This window comes from Corapipo altera, unplaced genomic scaffold, assembly GCF_003945725.1.
Source record: "Corapipo altera isolate COAL_440 unplaced genomic scaffold, ASM394572v1 354, whole genome shotgun sequence".
Lineage (NCBI taxonomy): Eukaryota > Metazoa > Chordata > Aves > Passeriformes > Pipridae > Corapipo > Corapipo altera.
Genome location: NW_020885020.1, coordinates 55,894 through 71,026, shown reverse-complemented (window position 1 = coordinate 71,026; position 15,133 = coordinate 55,894). Strand labels below are relative to the sequence as shown.

Sequence of the window (15,133 nt, the reverse complement as noted above, 5' to 3'; positions counted from 1 at the left end):
TACCCCTTGGCCAAGCTTTGCTATTTATGGTGATTCATACAATGGCATTGTTTGAACTCTGTCAGCTAATATGAATAATTATTTCATCACTGAATCAGCATGGAGACCTCTTTGGGAACTCTAAAGCTCTTTCATGTGAGCACAGTTCATGTAAAAGAGACTTCTCAAATATTTTTGCAAGGGGGGTACAGGCAGATCTGCAGTAGCTGAGCAAGTAACAAGAACATGTGTCAAAGCACAGGGATGCTTATGCAGTCACTGAAGGCATGCCTCTGCATAAATAATGGATAAAAAGCAATATATAAAAGAAATCAGCTTTTGCAAGGTTAATGCTTTCAATAAGCTTGAGGAGAACAAATATTGCTGGGTGTTTCTTGCTCTGCTGCTGCTTTCCAGCAGCATTTATAAAAGTCTCATTCAATACTCTACCAGAGCAGGAAAACCTTTCCCTAATAGCTTCTTTGATCTGTCTAAGGTTGTGTTAAGCTTATCATCCCTGGAAGTGTTGCATGAGCCTTGGAGCAACCTGGCAGAGTGGAAGGTGTCCCTCTCCAGCAGGGGGGTTGGAACAAGATGGCCTTCAAGGTCCCTTCCAACCCAAACCATTCTGTGATTCCAGGTTCAATCTTAGGCAGGCTTGGCATGAAGGTCTTCAGCAGCTGTGAATCCATTGCACCCTAGAGAAGGATCAGACTGGACACATTTACAGTTGTTGGGAAAGTGCTGGGAATTTCAGGCTGTGCAAATCTTGTAAAAAATCAAAAACAAAAGCTTTGATTTGCTAGATTGCAACAGACGATTAGAAATAAATAAATCATCTAGGCTATGGAAAACAAAGCCCCCCTGCAGTGTGCTGGGTTGAGCATCTGAGATAGCAAAGTCCCAGCCTTGGTTTCACAGCCTTGGCTGTCAGTGGACTAGGAAGAAGATGCTGGAGCACTGAGGCACTTTTTCCCCGAGACCTTTCCTCCCTCATTCATTGTTTGTTCTGATTTTGCCCTGCAGCAAAGGCCCACGACCTCCAGATCACGGATGTCACTGAGAGCAGCGCCAGGCTGCGCTGGGCCAGCCCCGAGCCACACCAGGCCAGCGTGTTCGACATCACCGTCACCCTGGCACACGACCACTCCCTCGTGCAGAAGCAAAACCTGACTGGCACCGAACACGTGATCCGAGGGCTCAGAAGTGGACAAAAATACATCGTCGTCGTTACCGGCTACCAGAAATCCCAGCCCAAAGTAACCTACACAGGGACATTCAGCACCAGTGAGTACCTCTTAAAAACGCTTAATTTTTTTTTTTTTTCATTAAATCGACACCAAAAAATGGGGATAAAAATAAGTAAGGGACAGGGAATCAGTTGGTAGCAACAAGCCCAGCCCTGGCAATACTCAGTTGTGTCACTGCATGTCTGCAATCCTCCAGACCAGCAGCAGGTTATGAGACAGGGCAAATGTGTTTCTTTGAAAAATGCAAGTTAAACTTCAGTAGGCTTGAATTGACACAGACTGTGGGATAATTAAAGGCAGTCCCAGAGTGGGGTTTGTTTGTACGTGCTGGAGGGTTTGTACAATGGTGCAAAAGGTCCTGGTGGGGGTCCAGCCAGCACTGCTGCAATTAATAAGAGTCAGGTTGGTAAATTCAGTCCAGCCCAATTGCAAAATAAGCAAGAAAAGCTGCTTCTCCAATTGCCATTTCCATATGCTCCTGTCTACTTCCCATACTATCAAAAAAAACCCTAAACCAAACCACAAAGAAGAGATTAAATGGAGAGTTTAGTCCTTTGGGGATCTAAGCTCCATGTGTACAGATGTCATGTGAACCTCAGCAACCTGAGCCCTCTGGCATGGCCAAAAGTTGCTGCTTAAGACACAGCCAGTTTTTTTTAGTACAGTTTGGCAGAGAGGTGACTTGGCTTGGTGGTATGAAGTTTGTGCTGGTTGTGCCAGTGCTGTGTCTGGCTTCTTCTGGCACTTCAGATCCAGTTTCAGTGCCTACAGAGAGCCTTTCCTTTGGCTTCGGTGGGTTTGGACCAGTCTCTTACCTTCACAAGCAATAAGCATGCCCACAAAAATGCAGAGAAAAGACATCAACGTGGAGAAGTAACATTTGCAAGTGCTGAGTTGGAGCTCCTGATGCCTAGGGAAGCTGCACTTCCCATAGAATAAATCTTGAATGGGAACAAATTGAGCAGGCAGTGGTGACACCACATTCACCCTCAAGCTGTGACCTGGATACTGAATAGCATTGTCCCCTTACCCACACCCATACTGTCCACTAAAGAAAAGCAAATCCAGCCCTTCCTGTGGCTGCAGCCCCTTGCTACACTCCAGCCCCGTGGAAGATGAGCCACAGGAAGGGTCACGATGCAGTGGGGTGCAGCCATGCAGAGCATGTTGCAGTATGAACTGTGTTCTTCCCATCACAAGGATTTTCTCCCCCTGTGACAATCCTCAGTGCAGTTCCTAGTGGAAAGGGAGGCGTGATGGGAGGAGTGTGGTCCAGGAGAGCTGTGGAATGTACGAACAGTCCTCGAGGGAACAAGAGAGGACCCATCACGGATTTGCTCGCCTGGAGGATGCCATTTTTGTTCTGTTGTCTCTAAGGCCAGAAGAGCAAAGTTAAACTGGCTACAGAGAGGCCACATGCAGCTCCTGAGCCCCCACCCAGTCAGTGCAGCGGGGTGAGCAGGGACCCTCCCCAGGGGTCATGTGGGGCCCTGAGGATACTCTTTGGGATGATCCCTGAGGATGAGCTGAGTTGTGCAGCAGAGCCGCTGGCCGGGAGGGAAGGGAAGCCCTCCAGGCACAGCTGGGCAGTTGTGGATGACTCATCCCATCAGCTGCCTCCAATAAACATTTCTGAAATGTACGTGTAGGATAAACAGACCCAGACCTGACTCCTGCAACTCATGTGCATCCCCTGTGCCGGAGCTGGGGCCAGGCAGTTTGTTTGTGGCTGAGCTGAGGGCGCTGCTGCAGATGCCCTTCCCTTTGGCTGACCCCCTGCTCCTTCTCCACAGAGGCCTCGGCGCAGACCAAGGTGTCTCTGGCCAACATGATGCTCAACACCGAGCCACTGGAAGGGCCTGACAGTGGTGAGTATGGTGGGAGTGCTGGGCTGGGGGGCTCTGGCAGGACCCCACTGAGAACCAGTCTTCTCCTTGCCTGTTCCTAAATCCGTCCTGTCTCGAAGTGCTCTCAGGACCAGAGGATCTGTGAGTCCTTTGCTTTGCAGAGCCAACAGATCGTGACCTAGATGACATCCTTGGCCATGTGGGTATGAGTCCTGTAGTGGGGTCTCTGCCCCATGAGGGATCCAGAACACCCTGAGGTTGCTGTGGTCTTCATGGGGAACTCAAACCAGGTCCTGTTCCTATAATAAGGATGGGACATGAGCCATGACCCAAGTGCTGGCTTCTCTTCAGGGACAAATTGTGTCCCATGGCCTCCCTGGCATGTGTAGATGTAGGTGTGGATACAGAACATCACCTGATGCTTGCTCATTCCCTCCTTCCTCATGTGGGGCAAGAGGTCTAAGCCTCTTGTTTTAACACACAGCTCCCAGTAAGGGCTTGGCCAGACTGGACAGGGCTTGGAGCAGCCTGGTCTAGTGGAAAGTGTCTCTGCCCATGGCAGTGGATGGAACTGGATGATCTTTAAGATCCCTTCCAACCCAAAGTGTTCTATGATTCTATGCCCAACAGCCAGAGATTGCCAGGAGTGATATTTGCATAAATTAGACTAACTGGTAGCCTCCCTCCAGTTTCATCCATCTGCCCATCCCCTGCTGCTCTGCCATGGGTGGTGTATGTAGTAAACCGCTAAATGTAATGCTAAATGTAGTAAACAGCTCCTACTCTGTGGTTGATCCCATTAACCTGTGTTAATAACCCACAATCACTGTAGCTGTTAATTGTCATTTCATCGCTTTGGTTGACATCAAGCTCATTATATCAGCACTATTACACTCAGTTGTACCATCAATGCCAGGCTGCAACTCTTCCTCCAAGGACCTGGAAGGGCTCTCAGCATTCATCAAGCAGCACATCCAACCATGGAACTGTTGTCCAAAATGCATCCCATGATTTTCCTTTAAACATTTTGCTTGCACTGTGGCTCGTTTCCTTCCCGCGGAGATGCTGCTGCTCAGTGTGCTCAACCAAGAGCTGTGAAGCTGCTGTTGAGCTCTGGCTGCTGCTCGTGCTGAGTGGGATGGACATGGACCTCATGCCTGGCTGGTGGCACCACTGGAGGGGCCGAGGGCTTGTGCCAGGCAGGGACCATCTTGTTTCTGCCTTCCTGCATGACCCTTCCCACCCTTCCCATATGTTCCTGCTCCTTTGGTCCCTCTCCCTGGCACCGACATCCCTTCAGAAGCCTTGTCCCCACCCTCGTGGCTTCATTTAACCTGTTGTGTGCCAGCCCTTTGGAAATAAGGTTTGTAGGCTTTTCCTGCTCGAAGCAAGAGGGATGTGCTCGCCCTGGGCTTCCACACAAACCTCTCATTCTCAACTCCTCTTGATTACCCACTTGCATCAAACTCCACTGCCCGAGGATTTATGTAGCTGACCATTTGGGGGAAATATTCCCCAAGGATGCTAATATGAAGGTTTTCACCAGGCTGAAGACCTTAAAGAGGGCAGGGAATTTGGGAAGGGTTTAGCCAAGTGTCTGTGCAAGAGGAGAGACCCACATGCAAATCTTCTGACAGACCTTGGAGGAAGCCCTAAATTTTGCCCTCCTTATATAGGTAAAATAGCATGGGTGGACTAGCATTGCTAATAAAAACTCTGGGGTATGGACCTAAATTATCTATTTTGGGGCCAGGAAAGCAGCATATGTTTAAATCTGCACTAAGCCTTCAAGTCCACCAGGTGCAGCTTGCTTTCAGAGACAAACACACTTAAAGATTCAAAGTCGCAGCCAAGACAAATAGCTTTGAGAATAGAGGGGGGGGGAGTTGTGTGAGGGCTCAATCCTGAGTGCACCAGCAGGGAGTAAGGGGCTCCCACCATGCAGCTCCAATTTGGAGTTTGGATGCATGACAAAATCAAGACTGAGGAGAGGTAAGCTGGAGGCTGAGGAAGGTTTGCATCCAGCAAGAAAAATCACATGAGAAGGAAATGCCACCAGTCCTGTACTGGGCTTTGTTTTCCTTTTTTTTTTATTTTTCAATCTCTTTGCTTTTTCAGCTTTTAACCCTTTCAGAGTCACTTAACCTTTGCACCTTTTGACATGCAGATTGGCCAGACCCTTGCTTGCTGGACTTTGACATGGGCATGCAGTGCAAGGACTATCAGATTGTGTGGTTCTTTGACTACAAACACAAGTTCTGCAGCCAGGGTTGGTATGGTGGCTGTGGAGGTAATGCCAATAGATTTGAGGCCGAAGCTGAGTGCATTAGCAAATGCTTAAAGCCATGTAAGTACCACATGGGGATTAATCCTTCTGTATTTTATCCTGTTGTCAAATGATGTTTGGATTGGAGAGAAAACATGGTTTAAAATCCTAACACATGCTCTTTTTCCTCCAGCAGCAGCTGAGAAAGCCATGCAGCAGCATGAGAACAGATTATCTCCAGGTAACACCCAAAAAAACCATTACTAATCACAAACCAAGCAAATCCATTCTCTCACCTTGACCATTTCACAGCATGTCCCAGCCTGTCTGGGCTACCACCAATGATACAGACTTAGTTTTCACTTGCTCCTTAACAAGACCACGCCCAACCATCCGCTTTGCATGAGCAAGCCACCTTTGCATGTGTGTTGTCACAGCAAGACATGCTTTGTTTGCACAACCTGACTGCAAATCACGGCTCTGTGGCAAAACCACTCGGTAGATTTCGTGCAAAACGTGGGGTTGGTGAACTGGAGCTTGGAACGGGCCCAAACCAGTTTCTGTTTTCATTGTGTGACCAACCAATGCCACCACTCTGCTGAGATGCAGAGAGTTCCAAACATGTCGCTGCCAGTAACCAGAACACTTGATGGGAAGTGACTCCAAGAGACTCAGGCCTTGCAGGCAGATGTTTTCATTTTGCACCAAAAGATAAAAATCAAGATTGAGGGAGGAGCACGTGGGAAAATGGCAATGACCTCCTGTCCTCAAGGAGCTTCTAAGGTTAAAGGGTTGTGTTTGCAAACCTCTTCAGGACCTGGGAAGGGAGTAGAGACTTCCAGTCACCACTGTGGTGGTTGAGCAAGGTTGGGATGGGAACCTGATCCCAGCAAAGCCTCCTTATCATAGCAGCCTCCCCCTCCCAGTGGTGTTTCAGGGCCCTCTGCAGAGATGGGAGGAGAACCAAGGAGTGAAGACAGCTCCAGTACCTAACGGCAGGGCATTAGCCCTTGAGGGGTCATGGCAAATTAAGGACCTCTCCCACCTTTTTGATTTTCTTAGGTTTATTTTAGTCTCCTTAAAAGGAGCTTGGGAATTTTAGGTTTGGTAATTTTTGTCACTGGCAGCCCAGGTCCAGCTGTGGTTGCCCCTAAAGAAATGTGCAGGCAAGTAAGGAAGAGGCCACCATCAACCATGGAGATGTCTGGGGTGGGAAAAGGAGATTTGGAGGTGCTTTGGGGATTCAAATGGGCATCCTGAATCCCTTGGCTGCAGTTTGAGGAGTTTTCAGCCAGAGGAAGCAGCGTACAGCCTGTACAGCAGAAACCCATATCTTCAACCTAGAGCAGGACTGCGCCCTCACAGAGCAGGGAAGCCCCCCTGGTGTGGTTTTACCAGCCCCAACCCATGGACCAGCCCCTTCTGATCATTGTCACATGCCTTGATGATGTTTCCAGCAACTGTTGTTGAGGCTAAAATGGTATTTCATCAACTTGGCACCATTCTGCCCCAGGCAGATAGTCAAGAAAAGCAGCTGAGGGGCCCTGGAGGGACGCTCGTGTCTCTGCCCGCCACGTTCCACTTTATCCTCTTCTCTTTTTCTGAAAAACCAGGGCTTGAATCCACCAGGGAAAAAGAGACACAGGATTCATGTGCAGCTCAGCTTTAAGATGCTGGGCACTGGGTTGGGCTCTCAGTTCAGCCCATACCAGGCACTGTTCTTTCCCAAACCTTAGGGTTCTTGGGATACAAAAATATGCACAGACCCACCTTCCATTTGAAACCTTTTAAAAGCTGTGATAACCTTTATTTATTGACTTTATATACATATATATATATATTTCTTGTATAGGTGTGGCACTTGGTGGTGTAGTGGTGGACTTGGCAATGCTGGGGAATGGTTGGACTCAAGGGCTGTTCCAACCTGAATGGTTCTATGATTCATTTATTATTATTTTCATTTTTTACCACGTACCACTGGGGAGCCCAGTCACATTTACTCCGTGGGGTGAATTAAAACCCTGGCTTGCCATGGCTCTCCCCATCTTTTGAACTTGCCAAAGCCAGCCACAGCTTAAAACACATTTTAATTCCTTAGTTCTTGCTCTCCATCAATTATTTGAAATTTCTGGAGAAGCTTTTTCTTCCATTTCAAACTGAAAGAGGGAAAATTTAGGTTAGATATATAGAAGAAATAAATTCCTGTGATGGGGTGAGGCCCTGGCACAGGTTGCCCAGAGAAGCTGTGGCTGCCCCTGGATCCCTGGAAGTGTCCAAGGCCAGGTTGGACAGGGCTTAGAGCAACCTGGGCTGGTGGAAGGTGTCCCTGCCCATGGCAGGGGGTGGGATTGGGTGAGCTTTAAGTTTGCAACCTAAACCATTCTGGGATTCTGGGGTTCACTGTGTTTTGGGCTTGGGGTTTTTGGTAGGTTTCAGGGGTTGAGCCACACTCATGGTGATGTGAAACCAGAGAGTGGCACAAGCCACTCATGGGAATATGACAGCAGACACACTGAAGACTAAAACTTAAGTGAATTTTCCACAGCTTTCCTGAAGCTAGTTCTGCCTTTAAAGTGGTGGTTGAATTTCCCTGTGCATCTGCTGATTCTGAAGGCTGATTCTACCTTCCAAAGGGATGGGGGGGGGGAAGGGGGATGTTGGGTTGCCTGGACCTCATTCTACAGAGAAAAACTGTATTATACTTCCTGAATGTTTTGTTTACTGGTTGATTTGATTCCTGTGCAGGGTTTGGGGTAGAGTAATTTCTATGTTCACATCTGCTGGATTTCAGAGTTTTGGAATGTGTGGAAGAAGGGAGATGAGCTTAGGGAAAAAAAAATCTGAATATAAAAAAGGCCAAAAGCCTGCCAAAGGCATGGGGAGGCTTTTGGCTGTAGGAGCCCAAAAGCAGAGCTGAACTGGAAGGTCATACCTGAGGATGGAGGGGTGCAAGGTCTATGACATTCCGGACATTTCCTGTCCATCCCAGGAGCATCCCAGCCTTGCTGCAGCATTCCTGAGCTCTGAGCAACTGCAGCACCAGCTGCAATTTCCTTTAAAGTGAACCTGCTGCCCAGGGTCCACTGCCTGACCTACTTTCCAGCTGGGATTTCAGGGATAATCCTCTGAGCCCTTCTTCCTATTAAAATGTTAGAGGGGTTTTATACACCTTTGCTTTCAGCAGGCACTAAAGAAACTTGCTGCCAAATGCATCTATGTATATATTCACCCTCTATCTATATAGTCTTTCCTATATTCTTTTGTGTAGCAGAGACCAGGTAAGATCTTTCAGATCCTTGCAAAATGCTTTTCCTTATTGCTTGGGACAAGTTGAGTTAACTCTGCTTATGGGGGGGAAAAAAAAAAAAAGGAAAGAAGGTAAAGGCTTTTTTTTTTCTTAAAAAAGGTTGCAAACACCCCTCTAGCAAGAGGAACTCACACTTTGTCTGTTGTGACTCCCCCTCATCCAGGATGGGTATGCCCTGCTGAGCAGAGGTGGCACGAGCTCCTTCTGCACCCCTGTGTGCAAGGGAGGTTTGTGACACAGTAAATTAATGGCTAATATCAGATTTCATTTTATTTTTTAAAAGTTATTTGGAAATTTCATTTTAACACATCCAAGTGCTTTGTTATTTTGTTCCCTGCTCACCCAGCAAGGGATGCAGGAAAATGTGGGCAGTGTGTGGTAGATCCAGGAGCATCTTCACATGGAAGATTTCTCTTTTCAGAGGAAGGCAGGCATTTTAACAGGAAAATGATGGTGCCAGTGCATTTTCCCTTGCAGCCCAGCCAGTCCTCTCCCAGACCTGAGACCTGCCAGTCACTTGCTGCAGATCCAGGGGATTTGCAGGCAACTGCTGCTGTGCAGTGCCCTTCCTTCATCTCATCATCACTCCATGGACACATGGCAGCAACGTGGATGAGGGCTTTGGATCAGGGCTGGTGACTTCCAGGGAAAGACCTTCTCTTTGCAAGGAAAGAGATGGGATTTAGTCACAGGAGACTTGCAAAGTCATTGCCGTGGTTGCCCTGCCTGAGCTTGCATGCCAGCCCTGCTCACAGGCATTTCTCTGCCGTGCAAATGCAGCCAGGAGAGGCTGCGCTTCGCCCAGGAGTGCTATTGCTGACCACTCTTGCTCCTGCTTTTATCTGCAGCCGTGGACATCTGCTGGCTGCAGAAGGACGTGGGGACCTGCAGGGACTTTGTGCTGATGTGGTACCACGACCCCAACACCAGGAGCTGCGCCCGGTTCTGGTACGGCGGCTGCGGCGGCAACGAGAACAGATTTCAGACGCAGAAAGAATGTGAAAATTTTTGCATCTCTGGTAAGAAGGGGTCAGGCAAATCCCTGGCATTCCCAGTCCCTTGCGTGGCTGTTGTGGGGTTGCTCACGATGCCGGACTCCTCAGCAAGCCCTGGCAATTAACTCATTTACCTTCCCCCAGTATCCTGCATGGAATAACCTTATTTATTTCCTCTTTTTCCATCAAACCCCTTTCAGGGAACATCAACTCTGGTGTGATGACAACGATAAAAACATAGAGCCCGGGGCTGGCCAACACATACCTCTGAGACAGCCAGGAGCATCACCATTGCCACCTTGCCCCTATAGAAGCTAAGGGTATAGACGACCTTGCACTGTAATATTTCATGCTTTTAACTTCCAAGCAAACCCTGAAGGAAGGGGTTTGCTGCATGACCTATCAATATGGTGCTAAACTGTTTGTGGACTGAGTGCTACACATGCCAGGGTTATATTGTATAGCTTCAAAATTGCCAAATATTTACCTAATTGCAGACTGTTATTGTCTCTCAACGTGTCTCTAAATTACCCTTTTTATCCTGATTTCGGCAGTTTGCCTGTCTAAGGCACCATAAAAATAAGTAAAAAAAAAAGAATCATAATAATTTCACTGCAACTTGCTACCTGCTTGCTTTGAACCTTCTCATAACTGAGTGTACCTTTACAGAGGGGAAGCCTTTGTGTAAGAGAGTGGCTGATTCAGATAAACAAGTGGTTCCATTTTCACTCTTCTTCTTTTATTGTTTTTCTCCTTTTGCTGGATTAGATCTCAAACTAGATCTCTTGTATACATTTGTTACACATGTGGCCAACCGAACTAGCAAGGAAAAGGAAGCAAAGTTTCCAAATGCAAATGCACTGCTGGGACCAAGGCCTCAGTTAACAAATTTTTAAATTGTGGTGTAGGATGCCTCTGGCATTCTTCTGATGTTGTATGTTTTATAAAATACAAAGCAAAGCAATCTGGGGAGGGGGGAGCGGTGGGTGGGAGAGGGATTTTATTTTTATTGTGGATTCCGTGTCAGGAAGTCTATACAAAGAACTTTTAAATAAAGTCTAATGGAGGTTTTGAGAAACTCATGGGTTTGTCTTTGTTAAAGCCACAGTGGGTATCAGTGGAGTAATTTTCCAGGGTTTGGAAAGCAGTTATTTGCTGGGAAATCCCCCTGTCCCTTAAAGGCAAGATGGATGTAGTATGGATATTCAGGGGAGCATCACTGAGATGCTGCTGGTAACCTGGAGTTTTCCAGCTTGGAAAAAGGTGGAAACTGAGATGCCTTGGTTGTGAAATCTCCATCCTGGAAGAATTTAAACTCAGCTGGACATGGCATGGAGCAACTTGGCCTCGGCTGGCTTTGAGCAGGGTGTTGGACTTGGATGTCCCTTCAACCTCTGTGACTCAATGACCCCATAAGTATTTTCATCTGTCTCCTTTGCTGTCCACAGCCATGATTTTGACCTTTGGCTATTCCTGTCCTTATCTGAGTTCAACCAAGGAAGCCAAAATTCCCAGAAACAATGCACATTTCCCTGCCTCTCCAAAAATCCCCCCTGAAAAAGCATGAAGCTGATGAACGTGACCGCCCCAGGGCACGGGGCAGCTCTGGGCTCTGGGGCTGATGTTCCTCAATGTTCCTCAAGCCCCCATTGTGGTCTGCAGGTGGGGGTGGATAACATTTCCCATTTCCTGCTGGAGGTGCCTGGAAGGAAGAAGTGAGCCTTGCAGGCACATTCCACGGAGAGGGCAACTGAACACCAAAAGCAGGGCAGGCCCAAGGGAGAGGGCATTGACTTCTGGAGAACTGGGTTGCACTGGTTAAATTTTGGGAAGGAGACCCAGGGCTCCTCACAATTTAGGGCTTATCCAGTGTTTTCCTCCAAGGGTCAGGGTGGAACTGTCACAAGGAGGAGGCAACTTGATGCTCTCCTGCTGCACATTTTGAGGTGATACTTTCTGAAGCACTTCGGGTGGGTCTCCAAGGACCATGACAAGAGACATTCCACGTGTGTTGTATGCGATGCCTTTGGAAGCACCCCCCCCAGTAGGATGATTTGCCCTCCATAGCACCATTTACCAGACTGAATTTAGCTGGTCCAATGCCTCAGGCTCCCTGTTCAATGCTGCACACACGATCAAGAGGATTCAGAGAGCCTCACCTGGACTTGTCCAGCTGAGTGGGGCTGCAGATCCATATGGATCTGCAATCCAGCGGGGGGGGCAAGGAGAGCTTGCAGGGCTGCTCTGGGCTTTGTCCCCGTGGGGCTTTACAGTTTTAAGCACCCCATTCTCGGCATGCAGAGCAGCCCAGCTCCCAAAACCTCCCGTCAGTACTAAGCCACTTGAGTGGAGATAGGGCACAGCAGGACAACGCTCGGCTGGGGATGAGCCGAGCCATGGCAGCTGCACTTGGGAAACTGCACTGTTTATTTGGCACCCTCTCCGAGCACATCACAAGGACTTCATTAAAAAAGAGGGGAATGGGTGAATGTTATTTATTTATTCTCGTAACCGGGTCTTGCAGCGGCTGCTCCCGGCTGCGGCTGCTCCCGAGGACACCGCGGTCCGCCCTGCCCCAAAACCCCTTTTCTGCTCTCACGGGGGATGAAAGCTGCACTGAGGTTAAAGTGATCCTTCCCTTCGTCCTCCCACCCCTCTGCAGCAAGGGAGAGGTTTCCCAGCGCCTGTGCCGCCTCCGTTTCCCGGGAAAGCTGCTTTCAATGAACCGTGCAGACCTCCGGGATGCGAAGGCGCAGCCCGGGCTTTCACAACTTGCCGGGCGGGGGGAAGGAGGAGGAGGCTTGGGAAGGGGGCCCCTCATTCCCTCCCATGCCTGGGGCGTTGCATCGCCTCTCCCGAGCCTTTTAAGGAAGCACGTTACGCCCCGGGCCCCCGGCCAGCGGCCACGAGGGGCTACACATGGAAGTCATCAGCAGCTGGGAGCGCATCTGCCAGCGTGGCTGCGGGACCAGACCGGGAGTAAAAATAGCTCAGCGCACTCTGCTCCCGGCTGCCCATTGGGGAGCCCCGAGATCCACACCCTGCTGCTTTTGGGGTGGCCTTAGAATCCCCTCTAAGCAGGATTTCTTATGGAGACATCCTGTCTAAACCTCCTGCATCAAAAGTGGCGTTGCTTCACCCCTGCCCAGGGGTGGGACAGCAAAGACACAAAAGTCAGACTCCAGCCTCGAATTTCCCTGTGAGCTGAGGGCACGTTGAGGAATAAAAGAGCTTCACTGGAATTGCTTTAAATCTCTGGAGTTTTACAGGAATGGGTCAGGGAAACCTTTGCAAGGCTGACGAAGGTTGAGTTGACCCTGACTTGGAGACCTGCATAAAGTCCAAGGGAGCCTTGAATTTAATGCTTTGTCTTCAAATCTGTGTTAATTCTGTCCCAGTCACAGAATCATAAAATGGCCTGGGTTGGAAGGAACCTTTAAAATTAACTCGTTCCACCCCCTTCCACTAGACGAGGTTGCTCCAAGCCCCATCCAACCTGGCCTTGGACACTTCTAGGTATGGGGCAGCAGCAGCTTCTCTGGGCAACCTGTGCCAGGGCCTCAGCACCCTCACAGGGAAGGATTTTTTCCTAACACTCAATCTAAACCTACTCTTTGTCAGTTTGAAGCCATCACTCCACGTCCTGTCCCTTCATGATCTTGTAAATAGTCTCCCTCCATCGTTTTTGTGGGGTCCCTTCAGGTACTGAAGGGAGATGGGTGAATTACAATCAGCAAAGCCAGCAGCCCTTCTTTTACTAGTGACCCTTGTCATGGAGTATTTCACAGTAAGGTTGCCCAGAAGAAACCACAAAATCCTACATCCCCTCCTGCACCCACACCTCCTCCCTAGAGGGAGTTAAACATTGAAAGCAGACCCTTAAATTTAAGACATCATCAGCATTTAATGTTTGGTTTGGTGCCCTTAATGCTGTAGCTTTGCATTTAATCCTGGCCTTCTTGGGAGACCTTTACAAGGAGAGGTAAAGTGGCTTTGACACATTTTATTAGGCAGTATTAAATTTATTACATCAGTAAAGAAAGTCAGTCTAACAGTCCATAGATGTACACATGTACCTGCCTATCCTGTATCCTTCCAGTTAAAGAGGGTTTTCCAGCAATGCCCTACATAGCAAGTGTTGACATTGCAAGGTCAAGAGTTGAAGGAAAAGGATGTCTTCCACGCTGGGTGTTCCTGGAAATTAGGACTGTATCCAAGTGCTTCAGCATAGATGCAGATAAACTTGAAGCAGTTGAGCCTGGAGAAAAGGATCTTCACATAACTGGGGCAGAGACATGGGCATTTTCTTGGCCAGGGGTTTTCTGTGTGGCCACCACCCTACCCTTGGCCCTTCCTTCTGCTTGTGGAATGGAAGTGCTACATCTCCCAACCCCAAAATCATTAAACTTCTGAGTAACAATAAGCTGGGAGAAAGGGATTTGAAAGATCCCAGATTTTCTAGGTGCTCATTTGCTTTTTGCCTGTGTTTTATAGCCCCATAAGCTCTTAGGGCAGAGTGGTTTCCCCCTGGGAGCAGCATCTGGCTGCACAAGCAAGCACCATTCCTGCCATCTGAGCTGACCCGAGCCCAGTATCCTGGGTGGCTTTAAATCCTGGGATCATTTTAAACCCACGATAATTTCTCAACCCTTGCCCAGCAGCTGTGGCTCACTCACAAAATGGCAGGAGGCAGCTTGCTGGAAGCACAGCCTCCCCAAAAGCAAAGCCCGCGGCTAAATCGGACGTGGCGGGGCAAACAGCCGCGGGAACGGCCGGGACTGTGCTCCAGCTGTGGGATGATTTATGGGACGGCGGGAGCACGGCTCTTCCTCGGCCGAACGGGGCAGATCCGAACCAGATGTCTAACCTTTATCTCCACTGCTGAGGAGACGGAGGAGCAGACAGGGGAGAGGGAAAGACGTTGGAGTTTCCATTAGCTGCCGCTCAGCTGCCTTCCCAAGCCAGCTCAGGAAGAAAAATGAACACCAGGAGCCAGGAAACTTTGCTTTGGTGAACTATATGTTTTGTTTCGCCCTCCGCTGCTATAGCGACCGTGCCGAAATAAAAGTGCGGCCGGCTGGGGTGACCTCATCCTATTGCTCCACCAAAATCGGATATTGTAAAGGTATAACCCGGGCAGAGGATTGAGGATGTGCCCGTTGCTGTGCTCTCCAGGACAGTGGGGTTGGAAAGGGCAGGAATAGGGGGAACGAGGGCAAGAGGTTGAGGGTTTTTCCCACCCAGGGAGCAAGAGGCACAGGGGGAGATGTGGGAGACTGGTGGGTGCTGCCTTGTGCTTCCAGCTTTTGGCCACTGGGGCTGAAAAGCTTTTGGGAAGGCTCTGTTGGGGAGGGGGAGTGCTGCGTCCAGCTCTGGGGTCCCCCAGCACAGGAAGGACATGGACCTGTTGGAGCGAGTCCAGAAGAGGCCACAGAGATGATCAGAGGGATGAAGCACCTCTGCTCTGAGGAAAGGTCAAGAGAATTGGG

The 15,133-nt window shown here is 49.1% G+C and overlaps 1 protein-coding gene across 7 annotated transcripts in view; it reads left to right on the top strand.

Moving 5' to 3' along the window:
- Positions 1-10,705, top strand: part of COL6A3 (collagen type VI alpha 3 chain) — a 60,859-nt gene extending 50,154 nt beyond the window's left edge. For 4 of the 7 annotated variants that reach the window (XM_027667845.1, XM_027667847.1, XM_027667841.1 and 1 more), the window contains 6 exons: positions 1,006-1,266; positions 3,023-3,097; positions 5,244-5,423; positions 5,536-5,583; positions 9,498-9,668; positions 9,845-10,705. In XM_027667845.1, the coding sequence (XP_027523646.1) occupies positions 1,006-1,266; positions 3,023-3,097; positions 5,244-5,423; positions 5,536-5,583; positions 9,498-9,668; positions 9,845-9,885 (776 nt within the window). In that variant the 3' untranslated portion in view covers positions 9,886-10,705. The remainder of the gene's footprint in view (positions 1-1,005; positions 1,267-3,022; positions 3,098-5,243; positions 5,424-5,535; positions 5,584-9,497; positions 9,669-9,844) is intronic. The other 3 variants (XM_027667842.1, XM_027667844.1, XM_027667843.1) reach the window with 3 other exon arrangements.
- Positions 10,706-15,133: the final 4,428 nt, after the last annotated feature.